General features: G+C 31.0%; 1 protein-coding gene across 1 annotated transcript; it reads left to right on the forward strand.

Annotated features, from left to right (window-relative positions):
- Window positions 1-15243: 15243 nt before the first annotated feature.
- Window positions 15244-20811, forward strand: LOC100796107 (protein argonaute 7). The gene is made up of 3 exons (XM_006573070.4): window positions 15244-16123; window positions 17667-18903; window positions 19074-20811. Exons 1-3 carry the CDS (start codon window positions 15730-15732, stop codon window positions 20530-20532), a joined length of 3090 nt encoding a protein of 1029 aa, XP_006573133.1. The 5' UTR covers window positions 15244-15729; the 3' UTR covers window positions 20533-20811.
- Window positions 20812-25473: the final 4662 nt, after the last annotated feature.

The following is a 25473-nucleotide window of genomic DNA, read 5'->3' on the forward strand; positions in this document are numbered from 1 at the left end:
AAACTGCTCTATCTGCCTAAATAGTTTTTTTAAATATTACTTTCTTAAGAAAAGTCATATATGTCTCTCTTTTATATTACGAAAGTTTCCTTTTAATTACTATTATTTAAGAAATATTAAGCCTGTTATCGAATCTCTGATAGTCATGCCATCTCTCAACAACATTAACCTCGTGACATTGAAAACTAATACCTAGTTTAAATAAACTTCTCAATGAATATTTAATTTATAAGAGAAAAAAATAAAAAGTAATTAAATAAATAAATAATTCATAAGATAAAATCAACTTATATATACACCTAAACTTTCAGAGAGATTTGATGAAAAAACATATGAAATTAAAGTGTATAAGTTGATTTTAATTTATGAGAAAATTTTAATTTATTTTATTTTTTATAAGTACGTATTAAAATAAAATTTTATTCAAACAAGTTTTAAAATGAATCAAAAAGTATATAACAAGGGTGCAAGTAAAAAAATAAACATAAAAAGGCAAAAACAACTATATTATAATAACAAAAAAGTTATTTGAACAAAAATATAATCTTTTTTTTTATTTTTTCATAAATTGTCAAAACCATTTGTATGATTAATATTTTACAGAGAATCATATCTAATAAAAAAATGGAAAGTAAGATCAAATAACACCGCATTGAGAAGACACAACTAGGTGTGGGTCACATATTCTTCAAAGCATGGACGAACTACATGACAACATAGGTGGAATGCAAAGCCAACATCATAACACGCGACCAACCGATGGGGTACAAATTGAGACACGTTCTTGTGGACACACAACGTGTCCTACCCAAGTAGTCTTCTTTGTCCTAAGATCTTGAAAATGACAAGGACAATAATAATCAAGAAAGAAGATCAACACACTACACTTAAGTGCACTAGTGATTATGCTACCGGACACAAATGTGAGATGAATGTGGGGTCAAATGGAAGATTGAACTACTCCACAAGGGAAATTGCAAGGACAAGTTTGTTATTCTCCTCCATCACACGAGCATATGAAGAGCTAGTGTAGCTAGCTCCAACAATAATTGGACTCAATTTTGGGAAAGAAATTCCCAAATTTAAATATATAGAACTTTTTTCACCTTGAAGTTGTTCTAAATGTGAATTGAGACATTACTATAACATGTTGTATGCTAAGAGAATGTGGAAAAACGTAACTAACAGAAAATATTCTACCAAGGATGTATAATTTGCTTCTGCCGTTCAGGTTACTCATTAATAAAACAGATGAACAATTCATATTTATAATATGATAAAAAATGAATATTTATTTATTAATATGTTGTTTCTTTTTTTATCATATGTATTTTATATTGAAAATAATAATGTTTGAGTTGGATATGATTATATAGAAATAATTTTTTAAAAAATATTTAATACAGTTACATCATATTAAACTTAAATAATTTTATGTTAATTGATATATATAATTAATTATATTTTTATCATAATAATCAAATTTGGATATCAAAGAATTTACGATAATTTATACATATAATTCAATCACTTTCTTTGAATATGTAATCGGTGGTATGCTTCTTCCTCTTTGGTGCGCCAGTTTTTTAACAAAGCCACCCCATGGTCTTGATAACATCACCAACAACAAGCCAGCTAGAGTTTAAAGTTTAAACTGTGTTTATTGCATGGAGCATTTCCTTTTTTATTTTATTCTAATGAAATGGTTCAATTCAATCAAATTGACTGACACTTTCTTAAACAATTATTGAGCCACCGATTACCGATATAAGGATTCTTTCTAATTATTAAATTATACTATCAAATAGTAACTGTAGGCATTAATTTTATTTTAGACTAATATTAATAAGTGTCTTTAGTATATTAATTAAGAAATTAAAAAGAACAAAAAATTAAATACATAAAATTATATTATTTATGACTTTTTTACACTCTCTTATAATATTCACAATAAATATTTTTTTTAATTTATTAATCAATACTCTAAAAACATAGATTGAAAAGACCCTTTATTTTATACAAACACTTATACATTTAAACCTTAAGTTATTCACTAGACTAGAATCATTATTCTTTTCATTTTCTTGGTCCAAACCATAATTAATGTCTACCTTTCGTTTATAAAATAAGCTTTGGTTTATAAAATAACCAAGTTGTTTGGTAGTCTTAGTGCAGGTCATACGGGTCAACATTATGATATCTAGGATCTACTTCTCAATCTACCTCCCAAGATACCCAGGCCACCCTGTAATCTTTATGACCTATGGCGCAAAAAGGTTACCACATAAACTTAATAATTAAACTTGATATTTCTGGTTGCAATACAGAGAGTCAATATTCTCATGCATGAATCATGTCCCTAGCTAGGGTGCTTCATTGCAGGAATCTATTCCATTCATTATAGATTAAAAAGAAAAAAAAAAACAAAAGTGAAAAAAGTTTTTTTTTATTAGATTGTGAAATGAATCAAGTCACGTCCAACATCAATTATTAACATAACCAATGTTAAAAGTTTCATCTACTACATTGATTTTAATAATGATGCAGAATTTTCTTTATTAAAAAATAGCATTATGTATTTATCGTTTCATGTTTATACTTGTAATTATGTATCTTATGTTTTTATTAATACACCGTGACCTATATGTTGTCATATTTAGATTGAAAGATATATAATTAATAAAACTAAATATTAAATACCCACAAAGACACACAAAAGAAATAGAGAAACAATATTCATGATATATTATCAATAAATAATACAAGAGGGTTTCCATGTGTACAATCAGTGCATACAAATGAACAAAATCAAGCCAAGCAATAGTACGAAGCTTATAAAATGACAAACATATATACAACATAAAAAAATTTCCAAAACATATATACTGCAAAGGTGTTCGATCTCCCTCTTCAAACCTGAATCTGAATAACGATACAAGCGTTTAATTTCACATATGATCTTTCTATCTACCTTGCCTAACATAATTGAAATATCTGATAAAATTATCACAGCCAAAATTCTTGATAAGCAAAATGAGAACTGATATATCTGATCATTGCAAGATTGAAATCAAATGGTAGGAAAGTGATGGTGTCGCTGGGTGAGAATGGTGTGACTAGTGATGAAGATTCCTGGTTGATGCCATGGACTAAAGAATGATTACTACTCGAGTAGTGAAGATAATGATGAAGATGAGTGAGTAAAATAATAATGTCAATATTAATTAATGATTGTGTGATTCTTGATGATCATGAAAAAGTGGAGGTGAGGTGGTGGTGGTGGCAGCTGAAAGATCATGGTGGTGGTTTGGGTTCATGATGACAGCAGGATTGTGGTGGTGGTGGTGGAAGGTTTGAGTTCATGGTGGAGACAGGTTGGTGGTGAAGGGTTTGGGGTCGTGGTGGCAATGGGATCAAAAGAAAAACTAGGGTTTGTGAAGAGCATGTATAGAGAGCAAAAGGATCGGGAGTTCAAATAAGTATGAGAGAATAAAATAGTTTCAACATCGGTTTAGATTGTCATGTTAGATTATTAGTTCAACATCAATTTATAAACAACCAATGTTGTAAAATTACATTTAATTCCAATGATTTTAAAGAACCAATGTAGTAACGACTACATAAAATGTATTTCATGTACTGTTAAGAAGGAATTCCCCAATTCAATGCTAGGATCCCTACATTGAGCTTGTTGTATTAGTGTTGGAAACATTGCATGTGTGTTGAAATGCAAGATATCTCCAAATATTTTTGGATTAACATTAGAAACATTGATCCCAACACCCTATGTAAGTGAGAAAATATATAATATGCTATAATAGTCTATGGATTATTTATGGGCTCATCGAGGTTACTACCTTTGCCTTTATATATAAGATCATTTTAACTAACTCACTAGAATTTAGAAACTTAACTAATTTAGTTAGTTACATTGAATTTGTTAATAGTTTATATTATTTTTTCAAAATCTACCCTTACAGTTATTAAGACTTATCATCTCACTTTTTCTAAATAATTACTTTGCACCTAATTAATTGATGTGGGGGAGAAAGAATACTGATTATATAGTTTATCTTTTAATTTGTTAGTCATTTTTTAAGAGAGATAAAAATATTATCATTTTAATTTACAACTTTTATTGTTTATCGACTAAAAGATTCTAAAATAGTTAAGAGTATTTCGGCAAAATAATAATAATAATAATAATAATAATAATAATAATAATAATAATAATAATAATAATAATAATAATAATAATAATAATAATAATAATAATAATAATAATAATAATAATAATAATAATAATAATAATAATAATAATAATAATAATAATAATAATAATAATAATAATAATAATAATAATAATAATAATAATAATAATAATAATAATAATAATAATAATAATAATAATAATAATAATACAGCAGACCAGTCTTATAAAAAAAGGACAAAAAAATCTCAAAATGTTCTTATATATATAGGGGTGAGAATAGGTCAGGACAGGCCAGACTTTAAAAGACCTGAGCCTAGCCTACGATTAATTTTTGAGGCCTGAGCCTGGCCTATAGTCTATCAAAGACTTTTATTTTGACTCGGCCTGACCTTTTTAAAAGCCTAGCCTAGCCTGGTAGCCTATTTAAAAGTCTTCTTCACATTAAATCTTTAATATTCCTAGTTGTTTTTACCAAAAAAAAAAAAAATAACACCTTTTATAATAGGCTAAACACAAAATGTTAATTATCTCTATCAAAAAGCTTGAAGTGAAAATGATATGATTTTTGTTTGGTTAGGAACGTAATAGGAAAGTTAAAAAAAAAAATGAAACCTGATAGAAAAAAGGATATGATTTTTGTATAGAAACTTAATAGGATATGATTTTTCTATAGGAACCTAATAGGATATGATAGGATATGATTTTTGTTTGGTTAGGAACCTAATAGGAAGTTAAAAAAAAGGAAACCTGATAGAAAAAGGATATGATTTTTGTATAGGAACGTAATAGGATATGATTTTTGTATAGAAACATAATAGGATATGATAGGATATGATTTTTATTTGCTCTAGAACACAGGAACGTAATAAAAGAAAAATGAAACCTAATAGGAATAGAAAAAGGAACTGTTAACAGAAATAGAAAAACTAATAAAAATAATGAGAAATATAAAGGAACACCTGACCCACACCTTGTAATTAAAATTTTACTTAATTATAGGAATAGAATCTGCTAGTTTTTTTAAAAAATAATATTAATTGTACCTAAAAAATAATATAAGTATATATATATATATAGGCCGGCCTATCATGTGACACCCTCTACCGCACACATATATGCACTAATAATAAAAGAAATAATTAAAAAAAATTAAACTTAATTCAAGTTTTTAAAACATATTTAAATACAAGTCTTTCAAGAAGGTAGCAGGCTCACATTCACCTTTTTAACATCATCATAAAACTTTTTTAAATAAATAATAAATTCACTTTAGCTCAAACAAGACCGTCTATAAAACCCTATACCCCAATGTCACATCCTATCAGAGTGTTGTGTCCCGACGTCCTTCATCACATGGTTCCTTAAAGCAATTCACCTAGTCATCTGCTCCCCCGAACACAAAGTTCAAGATCATCACAGGATCCAAACACAAACAACACACAGGGAGTGAGTTATCACATTCCTAACTAATAGAGCAACAAGACAATTAGATATACATATCATATAAACCAAATAAAATTTAGTTACACGTAATTCACGTAATTCCACCACTTTGTCATTCAAAGTCCACTTTTCAATCATCAATCACATTACACAAGAATCACACGCTCTGATCAAGATATAATAACACATCAATTTCATAATGAACAATTAGCAAGCGCATGAGACAGTTATGCTAAGACTCAAGCCTATATGCGATGTGGTACCATGTCAGTGAAAAACCACCCTAGGGCGCTTAGGAGTACATAACCAGACACACCAAACAATGGGTTTGTCAGGTCACTCTCACTAAGTAAGATCATAGGGAGACCAATCAGGGTCACGATGTTTTGCAAGAATGCTTCAACCATACGGGATCAACATAGGCTTAAAGGAACACTCAAACCCGGTGACCCCCAAGGCCTACACTCCGAAGAGTCCGTCAGGGCCTCTTCCTCCTGATTCAGGTCCAACCCCTAAAATTATTTTTAGCACACGGACACTGCTCGTGAATTATACAATACCCATGACCTCACACTCGTGTGTTAAACATGTACTACATATTGCGCTACAATTTAACACTGGTTCCTAAATAGGAAACCTACGCTTTCTCTTTAACACTGCGCATTTACACTTTTCTCAAGATAACACTGGTCGGGTTATTGTACAATTCACAGCTTACAACACAAATAATGTCACATCAAGAGTTAATCACACACGTATTCACAACCAAAACTCATTCACAATTTCACATCTCATAATGTCACAATCCACCATCACATGTTTTCACGTATCTTACAATTCAACACATGTTCTACTTTACACTTTTACTCAATCTCAATAACAATATTATAATCTCAAGGCAACATATTATTCCATAATTCATCACATATTTCATTTATAAACACTGCTCATGAATTATACAATACCACGACCTCACACTCATGTTTCAAACATGTTTAACACAATTTCGCTACAATTTAACATTGGTTCCAAACTAGGAACCTACACTTTCTCTTCAACACTGCGCATAAACACTGGTCGGGTCATTGTATAATTCATAGCTCACAATATAATTAATGTAACATCAAGTGTTAAAGACATTCACTTATTCACAATCGAATATCAGGTCCATACTTTAACATCTCATAACATCACATCAACCATCTCATAACATTCCTAATGATATTCATAAGGTACAACATACACATGTTCATCAAATTTAACCATAATATTCTCAAACTCCAACACTTAATAATTTTTGACATCATACTATAACACTCTACAATATTATTTACATAAATTATTAATATAAATAACTACCTCTATATATATAAACTAGCATACATCATATTGAATCACAAATTACAAAGTAAGCTTTCAATGCACAAATTCTAAATAATTATATGAACACTTTTGGTCAATTTCAATTATGATATTAATTTTTTAAATTATATATAAAAACTTAAAAAAAGCAAGAAAAAGAGAAAATACAAAAATCAATATCTCTCTTTAAATTTTTCCTTACTTTATTTCATCAATTTATATTAATTAGAAAAATGCTTGATTTATAGGGTTCACGCTCAACACAATAGCATGTCAATTTCACAACAATTGGTCTGTCAAACATATATAATTTACTGTAATAATTATAAGGATAAAATAAAAATTGCAAAATACCCCAAAACTCATTTCAATTGATATCTCTAAGGATCCCTACACATGTTCTCATTAATCCCCAATTGTGAATAACTCATCCCTTACCTCTGAGCGGACTCACGTGTCTTCAGCCAGCGATAGCAGCATCTCTAGCGGTTCCCTGAGATTCTTTCAGTTATTTCTCCGACTGCTCCGATAGAATTCCCAAACGTCAAGAGAGACGGAGAAAAGATTTAAACCTCCACTTGTACTGTCTTCATGCGATTCCTTTTTCTCCCTTCACGAATATTATCTCGCAAATCCCAACGGTGGAAGTGTGCGCAATTGAATTTCAAAAAACATACTCAACTTTCATGAAAATCCAACGGTTATCGAAATCGGGATCATAGTTTTACCGAAACAGTTTTGGGTTTCTGCGGGAAATTAAAAGGCTACAATGCGAAAGGTTTTCCTATAATCTCAGACATGATTTTGAAATTCCCAACGGTGAGAATGCTGGAAATTGGGTTGCAAACCTGGTGTTTAAAGTTCACGACGATCTAACGGTGAATGAGTCCGAGATCGTCGTTTTTCTAAGACAGGTTTAGTGAGCTACGGGAAAAAGAAAGGATTTTGAGAGGAGAAGGGGAAAAACGAAAATGAGAGGCAGAGGAAGCTGAGGAGTCCGTCTGAAAAACCTAGCATGTTGCTATTTATAGCTAGGGGCATTTACGACCTATTATTTACTCTATTTATTTATTTTTATTATTTTTACTAAAAAACTTTTTAAATTTATTTGTGAAAAAAATGGGATGTTACATATCATGCTTATAAGGCTTTTTAATAAGTCTAAGCCTGATCTATTTAATTTAATAGGCTTTTAAAAAAGTCTGAGCCTAACCTTTTAATTAAATAGGTCAGGCCAGGTCAAACTTTATGTAGGTCAGGTCGTAAGTCCATGTAGGCCGGCATAGCCTATTCCCACCCCTATATATATATATATATATATATATATATATATATATATATATATATATAAGGATGGAGGTAGATGTTGGAACCAAAGACATATAGAGCATCCAAATTTCTAAATCTAGATATTATTAGTTGTTCTAAAGTTGAATTGAGCCCTTCATAATTTCTAAATCTATAGTTAAACTTTCAATCATAATTGCTATATTACCTTTGGAGCTTGTTTCAATTCTTTGATCTACTCTTGAAGGCAACATATTAGTTCATCCATTGGATGAAAAACTCTATAACTCTATGCTTAACCATAATTTTGTAGACTAGTTGCAACTAGGGATGAGAATAAGTCAGACCGTCAAGAAGAATCTATGACCTAACCTATTTAAAATCTGATCTAGCCTGACCTATTTAATAAAAAAGTTAGGTTTGGACTTTTTAAAAAGCCTATTTAGTTAAATAGGCTAGGCTTGTGCTTATAAAAAAACTTATTAAGCCTTAAGGGGGGCCTATTTATTCATTTATATATGATAAAAATTAATATATATATATATATATATATATATATATATATATATATATATGTATGTATGTATGTATGTATGTATTATACTTGTATATTTAATATCTTAATAAATTAATAATCTTATATCACAAATTAAATATATATTTGAGATATAAAGGCTTTTAAGTAGGCTAGTAGGTCACGTCAGACTTTTAAAAAGGTCATATTAGACTTAAAAAAAGCTTTTGATAGGCTAATAGGTCAAATTAAACCTTAATTTTTTTATAATAGATCAAACTTATTTACATAAAGTTTGTCCTAGCCTAGCCTATTTCCACTTCTAGTTACAACATTGGTGAGAAAGACCAAGAAGGAATGTGGCTATTATAAGTATTATTGGGCAAGTTCACCTCCACTTAACCTTTGAGGGTTACTTCAACCCTAATTATGTGACTATGTATTAACCATAATGAGTGAGAATTGGATTTATCAAATTCTCTAAGACAACATCGAGTGATGCTTCCTAAATGGATTGAGCTAATGTGTTAGGGGTTGACTGCTGACCAAGATTAAGCTCTAGTAGACATTGATTGAAAGGGACCTTTGAGCAAATTGACGTCTAAGACCTTAAGACACTGATAATAGGTAAGTTCTCCGATATGGTTAGGACATCGTTTGAAATGGTGAGTACCTACAAAAGACACAATGATGCTGAAGTTAGTGAATATTCCATCAAAGTAATGGTATGCAATCAATGTTTACTTACTATAATGATATTGGTTGTATATATAGGAATCTAAAGTGAGCTAGATCCCGTATCATGAGACCCAAGGCCACTTATGAACAATATATACTCTTATTGTAGTGACAAGGTAACTTTGCTTCAAGGCAAAGTGTCATATATTATTCAGAAATGCATGAAACAAATTTCGTACCTTATTTTGACCTTAATTAATCTATATATTTTATAATTAACTTGAGCTAATTGGGTATATAGGCCCAAGTAAGCCTCTATACCAATTAAACCTAGACTCCATCCTTGACAGATCTGAAAAATATAGTTGTCCTAATCCAATATCAGAGTTACAAATACATTATGATCAGGAAATGGTAGCAAAATATGTACGCTGGACATAGCATAATATCCATTACTGTTTATTATTTAGGCAATTAGCAAAACCATGTTGAGAAAAATAAATAAATTACCTAGGAAAACCATAAACCACATGTCCACATCACAGAGAGATGAGTCAGATGTTTGATAAAATAGTTCTTCATGATCTTTTTTTTTTATAGTGATTTTCAAGAGCACTCAACAACTGAGCTAGTGAACTGATACTTATGTATGCCAACCACTACAGATTTTGCCTATCAATTATTGACATTTATGTTTGTACAATTGGCCCTCTTTGGAATCCATTTACCGACAAAAAACACAAGGGAAGTTTATGATTCCCTAGACTCCTTTTCAAAGCAAAATTATGCGCCATGAATTCAACCATGTCATAAGCAATGAACAAGAGGTGACAAGTAAAAACAAAAATGAGCTCTCAATCACTTTGATGCCAATCTGGAAACATTTGTTCTTATCTCTATATACAGACCATGTCACTAAAATCTGATTAAACGTCCTATGAAATAGAGTATTGAATTTTCCTTCAGAATTATATATATTAATCGGTTAAGCATTTAAGATATCAACTATTTTGTATTAATACTTACTAAAACGGCAAAACAGAAATTGAAAATCCACCTTAATTAATATCTTTATTATGTATTTAGATCAAAATCTTATATCTGTTTTCAGCTTTCCTATTAATGTTTTTGCTTGAAGGAGGCACCCTTTCCTATTTTTGTATTTAAAGGGAAAGAAAACAGGACAAAAGCATGAAATCATTTTCTAACATGAACACACACAAAAAAAAAAAGAGAGAACTTTAGTGGGAATTTAGGTGAACATTTACAGAATTCATTTTGCAAAATTAATTTTAAAATAAAGTGATTTATGTTTGGATTTTTTCTTACCCTGAAAGTAAGTTTGTTGTAAAACTTGATGTAAAATTTTCAATTTAACGCAGGTTACTTTTTATCACTTCTAATCAAACTCAATTTAAACCTTGAAGACAGAATTAATTATACCTAATACTACTAGTGTCTACCACATCATTAAAACTATCTCTACATACTTACTACTAGTAATAGCCAGACATTTGTATCTTTACTAGTAATAATTAATTGATATTTCTCAAAGTAAAACTAAACAAACACTTAGATAATAAGAGTATGAGTAAATTATATTTGTATATTGTGTTTTTTTTAAATTACACTCGATACTTCTTTTTTTATATCCTACAAAAATTTTCTTAATTATTTAGTTCATATTATACTCAAACTCTCTCTCCCTCCTAAATATCGTTTAATAATTTAACATAAAACAGACACATGTTGGTCACATAACTTTTAATGAAAACTTATGTCTAAAATATCTTCATCTTCTTCTTAATTTCATAAAAGACATGACATTATTTTTAACCTGAAAATATTTTAACACTCTTCCTTCTTCGTCTTTTTTATCTAATTGGACATGAACTCAGTTTTTTGTTGGACGTGAACCCATCTTGTTGGTATGTATGTGTTAACACCCTTTTTTCTTCTTTTTTTTAGTTCAATTTTTTTGGTGTATGTTGGGTTGTTTGATTGTTGTGTTTTTGTTGGACGTGTTCCCAATAATGTCTATTGATTGAATATAGTCATTTGCTTCAAATTTTAGTGTTTTGTTCCTGCGTTTGTGTTTTTAACTTTTTTCTTTGAAATATTTATTTTTGATAACTAGATGTTTGATATAATGTCTCAATTAGGAGTTGTACTTCTTCAAATGTTAGCAATAATGAAGTAAGAGTCAAATATTAAAGGAAAAACTATTATTGCCTTAAGAAATGTTCATTCACATGATCAATTGTTAATTTGTTATTGAATATTTAATAAAGATGTTAGGACAATTTCGTTTGCTCACATATTTGAATTGGCGTAAGTTAACAACGTTAACAAAAGAGAGTAAAAGTAATGTAAAAAAAGGACGGGGTATTCGATGTAATTTGAGAAAAACATAGGAGGTGCGAATATAACAAAGACATTAGAAAAATTTCATGTGCTTACATATTTGAATTGATGTTAGTTAATGAAGTTAACAAAAAAGATAAAAATAATATAAAAAAAGGATTATTAGATGAAATTTGAGAAAAATAGAGGAGGTACGAGTATAATTTATTATAAGAATATTACCTAGAAATCAAAATCAATTCCTAGGTGTCGACGTACCACATCATTAAATCTGCCTCTTAAGACTACACCAAAAAAATTATCGTCCACAAAAGTTTCCAATGATAAAACAACATTGTAGCAGCTTAAGAAATTTATGTCAAATTTCAATGGCTAGCCATAGTGGCCTTAAATAATTTTATCAAAAGAAACAACATTGTTAGCAGCAGTGTTATTAAAGTGCATCCCTATTACTGAAAGTTTATCATAGTTCCAAACTACGAAAGAAAAGAATCTTTTGTGTGGTGTGGTGAATTTGGGAATTAGCAATAATAAGCACAAAAATATGGCAGGCACAAAACCATAAAAAGGGAGTGATTCCTCATGCTGTATCTTTCATGGCAGGCATATCACAAGTACAACAATAATAAATTAAAGTTTTGAAATTTGTAAGGCAATGCCAGTGTAGTCTGATTTCAATTTTTACAACCATATCTTATATCCATATTCGATGGAATGTACAGAAAAGAGTAGTAATAAGTGTCACAGTTGAATCAGTAAATAAAGTCACCATAGAAAATCACTTTTGAATTAATAAACATTCTTATAGAAATTTATATTAAAATCAAATAAAAGTGACCTTTAAAATGCAGCATTGTTTAAAAAGCCTTACTACAGGAAAGTGAACAGAAAGCAAAGTGAAGATCTAGGGATCATCACAAATATAGGGCTGGCTAGGGATTAAAGTCTATGACTTCCACTCTCAATTCAGTAAGAATCATTTTGCAACTTCTCAATTCGTAACATTAAATTAGATTTTTTTACCCTCTTTGGTTTATAATGAATAAAAAATTCAAATGGAGCCAGTTCACAAAATGGCGGTGGAATATAATGTAGGTTTTACATGATTCCCCTACACTATATTTAGAGTACGAATTATTTAAACATTTTCTTTTGATAACAACTAATATCAATTCACATGTCAAACATCCATATAATATAAAGTTGGTTTTGCCCAATGCCAACTGAGGGCAAGGGGAATGGAAAGGAAAAAAGATTATGCTTAAATATCTGTGGTCAAATTATTGTCAATATGATTTTGAAAGATAAAGCATAGTTAAGGATAATGACCGTTTTATACCATAGGCAAAAACTATATATGAATAGAGAAAACAAAGTGTAAAATAGTGTTATGTTGTTATTCAACCAAAAACTACCATCAATTCTATATAAAACAACATTAAAATTTTTGAATAGATTTTATGAAATCTCAAAAAATCCTGCTATTCAATTATTCATTAAACATACATTTAATAATTTCTACAATAATTATCTTAATAATTATATATACAAACAATAATTTATAATTAAATAATGATGTAAAATTATTTTACGGTACGTCACTGTTGTTGGTGCATACTGTTGAACCGAACTCTCATGAATATACTTTGAATCATATAAAAACTAAAATTACTTAAATATCATCTAATAGCCTATAAAAGAATGAAGGAATCATTTCATGTTACGAAAGATTATGAAAGCAGTGTATAATTAAATTGAGTTACATCAGTAAGTATAGACAAAATTATGGCAAAAAGACATTGTAAACAGCATTAAAGCCAATGGATACTAGCTAGTGGGGTTATGTGGTATACATTCAAACTAAACTTATCTTAATGCTCCACATACATAATACAGTCCCATCATCACATTCAACCGACGTTTGTCTCAAGAGACCCACCTTCTGAAGTGCATGAATGGCCCTTTTACGTCCCACCAACACTGATTATGTAGACTAAAGATGAGGCAAATAAAAGGATTAAAGATTAGATAAAGATGAACTAAAAAGAAAATTAGGAAGAGTAAGCATGTTGAAATAGCTTATGCTCTCTGTTGACAGTTTTTTTTTTTATGTATATAGTTCTAATTACTAGTATTATGAAAAATCTGTCTCTACCTCTGGATTAGACAAGGGGTTGAACTTAAATCTTCTTTCAATTGCTATGTGCAATGAACCTAAATTTATCCAGGGGAGTTGAATGAAAAGGAACAGAAAATGATAGGTATCTCTAGGCCTGAAGTTCTAAACAGAACATTACTTGATAAATTATGCCTTATTTATCCTTAGACTGAGTTTCTTCTGTGATTTATTAGCTGAATGTCTGCTCAGGTTATGTTTGGTTTTGTGTTTGAGAGCTCAAAACTCAATTTGAAGAATAAACTTCTTTGGTTAACATGTTTAGTTATCTCAAAAGTATGTTTGCATTTGAAAATTTTACATACAAACTCAGTTTCGTAGAAATGAGACTTGGATTATTTTTGCAAACTCAGGCTGCAAAGTTTTAAGCAACTTAAGTTTGTAAACTTTAATCCCAACATGAGTGCATATTTTCAGCTCTAAAGTTATGTTGACACGTAACAGCTAATTTATTATAAAGATTATGACTGTTTGCATGTTTAATTATTATATTTTTATCAGTATGTTTAATTAAATTTATGAATAAATAATATATTTACCGACATTCTGAAAGTTTTTTTTTTTTTACATTGTTATTGTATCGTAAACTGATATGTATAATAAATTTATTGATTTTTATAATAATTATCTTATAATTTATACTAAAAATAATTTTTAACGGGTTAATAATAAAAATTATAAGGACAATGTATGGTATTAAACTCTAATTTTTTTTTAAAAAATAGCAATTTATTTTTACCAATTCCATAAGAATCATTTTTTTTAAAAAAAAGGATTATTTTCTCATATAAAATCAATTCCAAACATGTTTAGCCATTTTCATGCTTGTAGAAGTGGTCCCAATTATGCAAAATGTAGGAGATATGGAAGAAGAGTGGTGTAGTGATGACGAAATAAGCAGAGCACCAGCAGACCAAGCTGGAAAATTCAATGCGTGAAAATGGTTTAAGCCTGCACAAAACAGACAACAATAGTGACATAACAAAGGGATGCTGATGTTTTAGACCAGAGTGAAACGAGAGACAAAATGTGAACTCAAATTGATCCATCCAAGTGGAAGATGAAACCCCAATCCCCATAAGCACAAATGTAAAATCCAACAAAAACAAATACATAAAGTAGTGTGTGAGAGTGTGAAGGTTTCTTTGGTCTTTCCCTCTTAATTTGACTTCCCATTACATATTCAAAGGAAAAAGTGTAGGCCAGTGTTGTGTGTTTGACAGTGAGTCAAGGACCATGTAAGATGGTATGAATGCCCCTATACATATCATACACTTACACAGACAGATTGCAAACTGCATAAAGACAATACCTCTTTGGTTACTGCCATTTTACCCTCTCATTTAATGCAACTCCATGGGTACATGCCAATTTTCTACTACTACTACTACTATCTTTTTTTCTTCACTTTTTTTATTCCCATTAAAACATATTGCCACCACACCAATCTCAAATACTAGTGCATAAAAAAACCTCCAGAGGCTTAATAAAACCCAAAGTTCTTCTCCTTCCATCCTTCTGTGTCTTCTTCTCTCTAAACACTTGATGTAGTTTTTGTTGTCACTTCAAACTTGTAGTGAAAATACAAAAACCAAACCAACCCCATCTTCATATATTCTCTAAACACACACACACTCTCTCTCTCTCTCACTCACACACACTTTCATTTTTTTTTCTTCTCTTGATCAAGCCATGGAAGAGACAGATGAGTCAACCAATGCTAACCAGAAATTCGCCATCAAAAGAAGGAGCTTCAGGAATGGAGGCAACTCTCATGAGCATCATCATTATCACCATCATCACCACCACCACCACCATCATCATCACTATCAGCACCACCATCATCATCAGCTGCTACAATACTCAAATCAGCTTGGTTTCTGCAACAACCAGAACAAGTTTCAGAGATACTACCCAGCTCTTCTGCCTCTACCTTCTCTTATACCTCTTCAACAACTTCCTTTGACTCCACCCTTCCCTCAGAACCACACTATCAAATCAAAAACCCATTTGCACAAACCTCCATGCATGCTCAATAGCTCCCCCTCCTCAGATTACAAGCTCTCTCAACTACCACTTAATCCTGGTAAGCACTAGCATTGTTCCCTCACTTTCAAACTCACCCTTTCGTTTGCATTCTTGTTTTTTTAATTCAGAAGACAAAAATTTGTTCTTTAGGCCTTCCTGTTTGGTTTTCTTGGAAAAAAAAATCAATTTTCCTTTATCTTCTCAGTTCTCACATAAAAAGAAAAAAAGCCTCATCATGGCAATACCATGAAGAAACCATTTCTAGCTGTTTCTTTTGCATGTAGTGTGTATTTTTGAAACATTGCATTTGGGTTTGTAATTTATATATAGTTATATATTGATGTGTTTCTAAAGTTCAATCACGAAGGGATTGGTGCATGTGTTGCATTAGTTTGGTGGTTTTCATGTGGAAGTGTAAGGTCTTGTTGGGGAAAAACAAACTTCAGATCAGTGTGCCACTTGCTGCAATTGATGCCTTATGTTTCTATGTCGATTTTGTCAAAAGTAGTACTCTAGTGTATTCTCTTTTATTAAACAGTCGTGGGAAAAAAATTGTTCAACTCTTTCTCTCCATAGTAGTATTTCATGATTGGATTTTATTCACTCAACATCTTTCCTTTTTAATTCTTTTTATTTTCCTACGGGCTAGCGATGTTGAAAGTCTTTCTTCCTTTTCCCCTTTTTTGGTGCCAGTTGTTGGAAGCCAATATTAGCACATTCTGAAGTACGGTGGATTTTCCTATTCACTATGCTGTCCCAGTTCATGGGACCCTTTTCCTTTTCTTTTTCTGTTTTTTTATCTGGTGTCTGTCAGGCTCGGGCTATATCAGAAAAAAGTGCAAGGGTTGTTCTAGTTATTAGTGAATTTAGGTCGGGGATAAAATAGTTTCCTAACCAAAGTCAAGGTCTAATTATATTAGTAATTTTGATTCTTTAATTTATTTACTTTTACTCTAGATTCATGGCTCCAGTTTTTGAAGCTGGAATTCCTAGGAAGTGCTATTATGGTATTTTCAAAATCATTGAATTTATTTTCAATACTTGCTTGTATACATCATGGCTTGCTTTGAGGAAATATTTAGTGCTTTGTTAAACATTTATCTCCAGCAAAATATTTGTCCATGCTATTGTAATTAATATGGGAAATGGTTAATTTATAAGTAGTGACTTTTAATAGGGGTGCATGATAAAAAAAATTATATTTTTTATATAATCCAAACAAAGGAATTTTTCAATAAAATACTTTTTAAATAAACAAACAACAGAATATTCTGTAATAATAATACTTTTTAGAAAAGATCTAAGCTTTTCTAGAAATTCTGTATTTTCCTGTGAAAACATATGGACATCTAATGAGCACAAGGAATTAGTCCTTGTTTGGTTGAAAGGAACTGGAGAGGAAGGCAGAAACTTTGATAATAAAAAATATTGTTTGGTTCAAAAGTTTGAAGGAGACAGAATATAAAAGGTCCAAAATTTTGTCTGTGTACTAATGGAAAGGTTTATTTTTCCATTACCTCTTCCCCTCCTTCGAAGCAATCGATAGGCATCAAAGTAAATTGGGAAATTGATGAACCATCTTGTTTCTTATACTGATTCAGCTCCAAAAGAACTTCAGCAGCAATCAAAGGCATCCTTGAAAGGAGATGATGGGAAGAAACTCATTCCAGCAAGGAAGCCACATGCAGTACTTGTTGCAAGTAGGCCAGACTCTGGTGGCAGAGAAGGCTCTGTGATCTCTCTTCTTGCCAACCACTTTTTGGTGCAATTTGATCCATCACAGAAGATATATCATTACAATGTTGAAATCACTCCTCATCCCTCCAAGGATGTTGCCAGAGCAATCAAGCAGAAGTTGGTAAATAACAATTCTGCAGTCCTCTCAGGTGCTACTCCAGCATATGATGGTAGAAAGAATCTTTATAGTCCAGTTGAATTCCAAAATGACAAGCTTGAGTTCTACATAAGCCTCCCAATCCCCACTAGCAAGTTGAATTCACCTTATGGAGAAATGCCTGATTTGAAAGAGAAGCATGAACAGCTTAAACTTTTCAGGATAAATGTCAAGTTGGTCTCAAAGATCAATGGGAAGGAGTTGAGTAATTACTTGAGCAACGAGGGTGATGATTGGATTCCACTTCCACAGGATTATCTGCATGCTTTGGATGTAGTTCTTAGGGAAAGTCCAACTGAGAAATGCATACCTGTAGGGAGGTCATTCTATTCAAGTTCAATGGGAAGAAGCAAAGACATTGGTGGAGGAGCTGTTGGATTGAGAGGCTTCTTTCAGAGTCTTAGACCAACACAACAAGGACTTGCTCTCAATGTGGATTTCTCGGTAACTGCTTTCCATGAGAGCATAGGAGTGATTGCATACTTGCAGAAGCGCGTCGAGTTTCTTCGAGACCTGTCTCAAAGGAAGACAGCTCAATTAACTGGCGAAGAGAGGAAGGAAGTGGAGAAGGCGTTGAAGAGCATCAGGGTCTTTGTTTGCCACAGAGAAACTGTTCAGCGATATCGTGTCTATGGCTTGACTGAGGAGGTTACTGAAAATCTTTGGTTTGCTGACAGAGATGGGAAGAATCTGAGGTTGGTGAATTACTTTAAAGATCAATATAACTATGACATACAATTCAGAAAACTGCCATGCTTGCAAATTAGTAGGAGTAAGCCTTGTTATCTCCCTATGGAGCTTTGTGTGATCTGTGAAGGCCAGAAGTTCCTTGGGAAACTGTCTGATGATCAAACAGCAAGAATACTCAAAATGGGCTGCCAAAGACCGGCAGAACGAAAAACCATTGTCGAAGGAGTCATGAGAGGAACTGTTGGGCCTACCAGGTAGTTAACTTCAAGATACTATAGTAGTTCCATTTTTTCTTTTTTGTTGAATAGATAGTATGGTTCTTAACCTCTTATGTACTTCTATGGATCCTTTCTTTGACTTTTTACTTTTGCATATTCATATTGCTTTTGTATTATTTTCTAATGCCTTGAAATGATTTTGACAGTGGTGATCAGGAAAAAGAATTCAAACTCCAAGTATCAAGAGAAATGACAAAGTTGACTGGTAGAATTCTTCACCCTCCCAAACTAAAGCTTGGAGATGGAGGTCATGTAAGAAATCTGACTCCTTCGCGTCACGACCGCCAATGGAACCTTCTTGACGGCCATGTCTTTGAAGGAACTACTATTGAAAGGTGGGCACTAATTAGTTTTGGGGGCACACCTGAGCAGAAGTCCAATGTCCCCAGATTTATAAACCAGTTATGTCAAAGGTGTGAACAATTGGGCATTTTTCTCAACAAGAACACTGTTATTAGTCCCCAGTTTGAATCTATCCAAATTCTTAACAATGTCACCCTTTTGGAATCTAAGCTCAAGAGAATCCAGAGGACAGCCTCAAACAATCTCCAGCTTCTTATTTGCATAATGGAGAGAAAACACAAAGGGTATGCTGACTTGAAGCGAATTGCCGAGACAAGTGTTGGTGTCATGAGCCAATGCTGCCTGTACCCCAACCTCAACAAGTTGAGTTCACAATTTTTGGCTAATTTGGTCCTCAAAATCAATGCCAAAGTTGGTGGATGCACAGTTGCCTTATACAACTCATTGCCTTCGCAGTTACCGCGCCTCTTTCATATTGATGAGCCAGTGATATTCATGGGTGCTGATGTGACACATCCTCACCCTCTTGATGATGTCAGTCCATCTGTTGCTGCTGTTGTTGGTAGCATGAATTGGCCGACAGCAAACAAGTACATTTCAAGAATAAGGTCTCAAACACATAGACAAGAAATCATCCAGGATCTCGGTGCAATGGTGGGGGAATTGCTTGATGATTTTTACCAGGAGGTAGAGAAACTCCCCAATAGAATCATTTTCTTCAGAGACGGGGTTAGTGAAACTCAGTTTTACAAAGTGCTGGAAGAGGAACTTCAATCCATCAGGTTTGCATGTTCAAGGTTTCCTGGCTACAAACCTACCATTACTTTTGCAGTTGTGCAAAAGAGGCATCACACAAGGTTGTTTCCCTTTGAAACTGACCAGTCTTCAACTCAAAACAATTTTCTATATGAAAACATTCCTCCTGGGACTGTGGTTGATTCTGTGATCACTCATCCAAAGGAATTTGACTTCTATCTTTGTAGCCATTGGGGTGTTAAAGGAACAAGTAGGCCAACTCACTACCATGTCTTGTGGGATGAAAACCAGTTTACTTCTGATGAACTACAGAAACTGGTTTACAACTTATGCTACACTTTTGTTAGGTGTACCAAGCCAATTTCTTTGGTGCCTCCTGCATATTATGCACACTTAGCTGCATATAGAGGCAGACTCTACCTTGAGAGATCAGAGTCCTTAGGTTTGTTCCGAAGCACATCTACACTATCCAGAGCTGCTCCTCCAAAGACAGCAGCTCTACCTAAACTTAGTGAAAACATCAAGAAGCTCATGTTCTATTGCTAGTGATTATTTATTACTCTTCTGCCAATGCCATTTGATTTCTAGATAGTTTACTTAAATGACATGCAATCAGTGGATATAGCATGTGCAGGACAAATATTAGAGGAGCATATAAAAAAATTGAAGACGTGTAATCTTGCATTTTATCTAACCAAAAAATTCTCCATTTAATGGCCAAAGTGCAGGCTAATCAGAATGCTCTTCAAACTGTACATTTCTTTTCTAGTTCAATGGTGACATTCATAAGAATATTAGTATAATAATTTTATAATTCTTGTTAAAGCTGAGTTACTTCTGAAGTTTTTAAGTTCCGTTCAGTTAGAATAGCCCTTGGATTCTACATACTATTCTACTTCTTCCAATGTTCAAATTATATATATGCTTCAGATGAATGCTAACAAACTCATGTGAATAAACAACTGGTTTGGCACTGGCAGAAACAAAAAATAGCTTCAACAAAGGACAAAAGAGTTGTCAGTTCCTCATACAATCTATAATCTTCAGTTTTCAGGTATAGGTAGTTGTGCATCCGTGCATGCAGCTTTAACTTGTTACCCTAACAAACGTGAACTACTCGTGGTATAAAAACTAGTCTCAAACTATTTTACATAACTGTAAAGATGACTTCATCTAAGCACAATAGTAAACAAATGAAGTCAAGTCAAAGGAAACTATTTTTTTTTCTTTCATATATCTCCTTTTATAACTCAATGTTTTGTTAATATATTGACCCTTTCTCATTACATCTATCACTTCTTCAACAAGTATATACACTTGAAAAATTGTAAAATTGTTAAACACTTCATTTCATATGTATTTAATTAAGCAAGGTTGTGAATATGGATATAAGAAGTGGCATAAATAAAGCAACTGGACCATTATTTTGGCATGCAATTAATGCTACCATATCTTTCTATACCTCATTTCTTTTTTAATCTCTTCTCTTATTATATCTCTCACTTCTTCAACAAGGTACATACACTTAAAAAGTTGTTAAACACTATATTTTGTACGTGTAATTAAGCAAGGGTGTAAACATAAATGTAGAAGTGTATGTGGCAGAGTACATTATTTTTGGCATGCAATGCAACTATCAAAGTGTATGTGGCAGAGTAAAGAATCCAAATTGAAAGCAAAAGACAAGAAAGTTTATGGGTTTACTAAAAATCAAAGGTGTAAAGGAATGTTATTGGACCCACAGGGAATGGTACAGAAGCTCAGTTACAGAATCACACTGCGCGGCCAATGCCAGCCCAATTGTATTCTTAGAGTTGCAGAGAGAGAGAGAGAGAGAGATGAAGAAACAAAACAAAACCCAAGAAAAGAAGGGCTTGAAAAGAAGTAAAGTGAGTGTTTTGAAGTTCCCCTTTTGTCCCTTTAAGCTATTTAATATATAATATACGAATTATTATATTTCTACACATACATTCAACTTTTCTTTCATTTCACTTTCACCATAAATTATTAGATATTCTCTATATTTATGATCCCACCCTGATCAGTCTCTACATAAGAAGTGAAATATCTCAATTTTAAAAAATAACACTCAATTATGTAAAGATTAATTAAAAACATTGTGGTCTAACACTGCGCACAAAAAATAATCCAAAACTACTTAATATTATGCTATTTCTCTTAAGTTTCGCAAAATTACATAATTTCTTCCTTCTTTTTTAACATGTACACTGACTTTCCTTATGGGAGAGCATGACGTAATGTTTCTAGTAATGTTTTTCAAAAGTGAATATTTTTCAAACAATTAATGAATTTAGTGGAGTAGAAAAAATAGTGAGGATTTGTATAATTTCACGTATGAAATCTCAAGAGAGATAGTTAGTGTAATTTATTTTAATAATTTCTTCACTTTTATTTTATTTTTCATTTTATCTCTTTGTTTATTTATTATCATCTCATTGATCATATTTATTATCCAACATTATTGGTTTGAGTACAATTAAGTTTAAATTTAAGATATTAAATTTGAATTATATGTATGAAAAAAAACATAATTAAAAATAAAGACAGTTAGAAGTAATCGTAAAATTGTCTAACAAAATTAATCATATATATATATATATATATATATATATATATATTAGAATTAATGAATTCTATATCAGGTTAATAACATGATTTAAAAAAATTACTACTGTGATACTTATTTCTTCTATTCTATTTTATTTTTATCCTAATTTATTTATTTCTCTTACACTAAGGAATAAGGAGTATCACATACACATCCACTCTCTCATCCTTACTTTTGCATGATGCTTTTCAGGACTGCACTTCCATGGCAAGGGAAGGGACAGAAACCTGATAAATGAATATGGTTTCTTTCTGGCAGTGATAGAGCCGTGGACTTACTAAGATCCTATCACATAGACCATTGGATCTGTACATCACAGGAGTTTCAGGGTCCCACCTCAAGTACGGCATAGATTCTTTAAATATTTGTGTTACCCCAAATGTTTTTCTGTTATTTTTTCTTTGGCTTTATCTTTATCTTCAAGATAAAATTCAGAGATATTTTTTTAAATCAAAGTTAGAAATTTTACTTTCCAATCTTTACAATGAATTGTTTTAAATTGAAAATAACAATATATATGTATATATATGAGTTTAATTAAAATATACTCATAATAACTGTGCCCAAAAAAAAATATACAGATAATTATAATTTAATTTTTAATCTATTGAGTATTGTATATGATACATGTAGTCAGTCTTATTTAATGAAATATGATTTTGTTGAAATAATAATAATAATTATATAAAAACGAATTTTATATTTGAAATTATTTTTAATTTAATGATGATAAAAAAAATTCTATATTAACATTATATTCAAATTAAACTCAAATATATATACACCCATATGGTTTAAGTTTTGTCGTTGTTATTTTAAGTTATGAAAATTACATCACGTGATTTTTAATGCTGGTAATCACATGCTTCTGAGACTTGTGGTCACGTTTTCTCCTTCTGTAGGTATGATGATTGCTGTACAGTGACTCAGTGAGTCTGTTTATAATGTGCGTATCAGAAGGGAATCACTACTATAGTAGGTATGTGAAAAGCTTGTGCTTATTTCTTTTTTATAAATATTAGATGCGTAAAACTTTGTTAAATTTTGTAAAAAAAAACTTATGAATACATATAAATCATTAAACAAATTTGTATTTATTTGTAATTCTTACAGCTTATTACAGAGGAAGTAAATGTAAAAAGAAAAAGATAATTAATGGGTTCGTTATACTATTTATCTACTTAAATATTTTTTGTGTTCACAATTTTGATGTGAAAAAAGGTAGATAATTAATGATGATATGAGAAGAGAGAGATGTGAACAAAGCAAGCTTTTTGGAAAAGGTTTAACTAGGATCTTGTTAACTATCAATTGTCTTGCAAATAAAATGCAACTATGTACTTCAAAAGTTTACAAATAACTATAACTCAAAATCTAGTGAGGCACGTGCCTAAACTATTTATATAATATAAATGCAAAGTAGTGTTTTGTTCTTCCCTTGTAATTATGTACTTCAAAAGTTTGCCAATAACAATGACTCAAAATCTAGTGAGGCATGTACGTAAACTATTTATACAATATAAATGCAAAATTGTGTTTTGTTGTTTCCTTGTACAGTATCATTAGGCAATTTTACTTTATTCCCCGTCTATTTATCATAATATATAAACATTGAAATATATGATGGTGTTAACTTTTTACATTTTAGTTTTAAGTTATATAAGTAAAATTTATGCATTCTTCATTTTTTTTTCTTTTTAACCCCTCACTTTTATCCCATGACGTGTCATTTTTATTAACTATTGATGATGATAACTATTGCTTTTTAAATCGTCACTAGGCTTTTTTCACCTTTTGTCAATAATGTGACTATTTAGATTTAATGATTTCAACACTCTTTCTCGGTCTCATTTGATTTTCCAGTATATAACCAATTTGAAAGGGTGATTGAAAAGATTTTTCTACGTAGCCATTATAGAAAATTTTATAATTTTAACATTTAATATATATATTCGTATTCCATTTGCTCAATCAACTTGGGTGTGTTTGGTATGGGGAGAAGAAATAGAGGAAGAGAAAATAGATAGAAGAAAAATATGTAAGAAATAAAATGAAAATAAAGGTTTTTTGATTAAGAGAAATAGAATGAAAATATACCTTATAGATAAAATAAAAAAAATTAACATAGAATAAAGATGTATTTTTATTATTTATTTTTATATATGCATGCAGACCATACAAAAGAAAAGAGCATACAGGGTCTCACGAGGCTATTCATGCGGCTAACAACCTTCAAATAATCAAACAGTAATTTCCACGGCGTTCTTCTCATATCAACAAGGAAATTTTTACAAGGACCCCATAATATTTTTTGAATATTTCCTTAACATTTCATGCCTCCCAAATCGTGAAGGTACGTACACTTCCACACCTTTCTGTTTCTTTGTTGGTTCTACCAAACTCACTTAAAGAAGAAAGAGATGACTTTAGGTAGGACATGTGGAAACTTAGTTATTTCCTTAATTTTCCAATTCAACTTAGGTTATATTTGATAAAATTAACTTAGTTAGAAAATTAAAAAGTTAATTGATAATTAAAAATTAAAAAAAAATTAACTTATTTAATTATAAATATATAATAAAATTAACTGTTGAAATAATTAAAATATATAAAATTAGAAAAAAATTCTAAAATAATTATTTATTTAAAAAAATTAAAAATTTTGATAAATATATTAAAGATAAAAAAAATATAAAAAGTTAAAAAAATAAAAACTAATATTTTAAACAAACACTATAAGTCAAACTAGAGTAATAAGTCATCTCTCTCAATCAACCCATCCAACCAAATTCCTCATAAATCAACCCATCCAACCAAAGTGTAAAAGTGATTCGACATTTCACTATAAACATGGTGCC

Source organism: Glycine max, chromosome 1 (assembly GCF_000004515.6).
Source record: "Glycine max cultivar Williams 82 chromosome 1, Glycine_max_v4.0, whole genome shotgun sequence".
NCBI lineage: Eukaryota > Viridiplantae > Streptophyta > Magnoliopsida > Fabales > Fabaceae > Glycine > Glycine max.

Coding starts and splice junctions, on each gene's coding strand:
- LOC100796107 (XM_006573070.4), top strand. CDS start 15,730: ATGGAAGAGACAGATGAGTCAACCAATGCTAACCAGAAATTCGCCATC. Junction 16,124..17,666: donor TCAACTACCACTTAATCCTG/GTAAGCACTAGC, acceptor ATACTGATTCAG/CTCCAAAAGAACTTCAGCAG. Junction 18,904..19,073: donor GGAACTGTTGGGCCTACCAG/GTAGTTAACTTC, acceptor TGATTTTGACAG/TGGTGATCAGGAAAAAGAAT.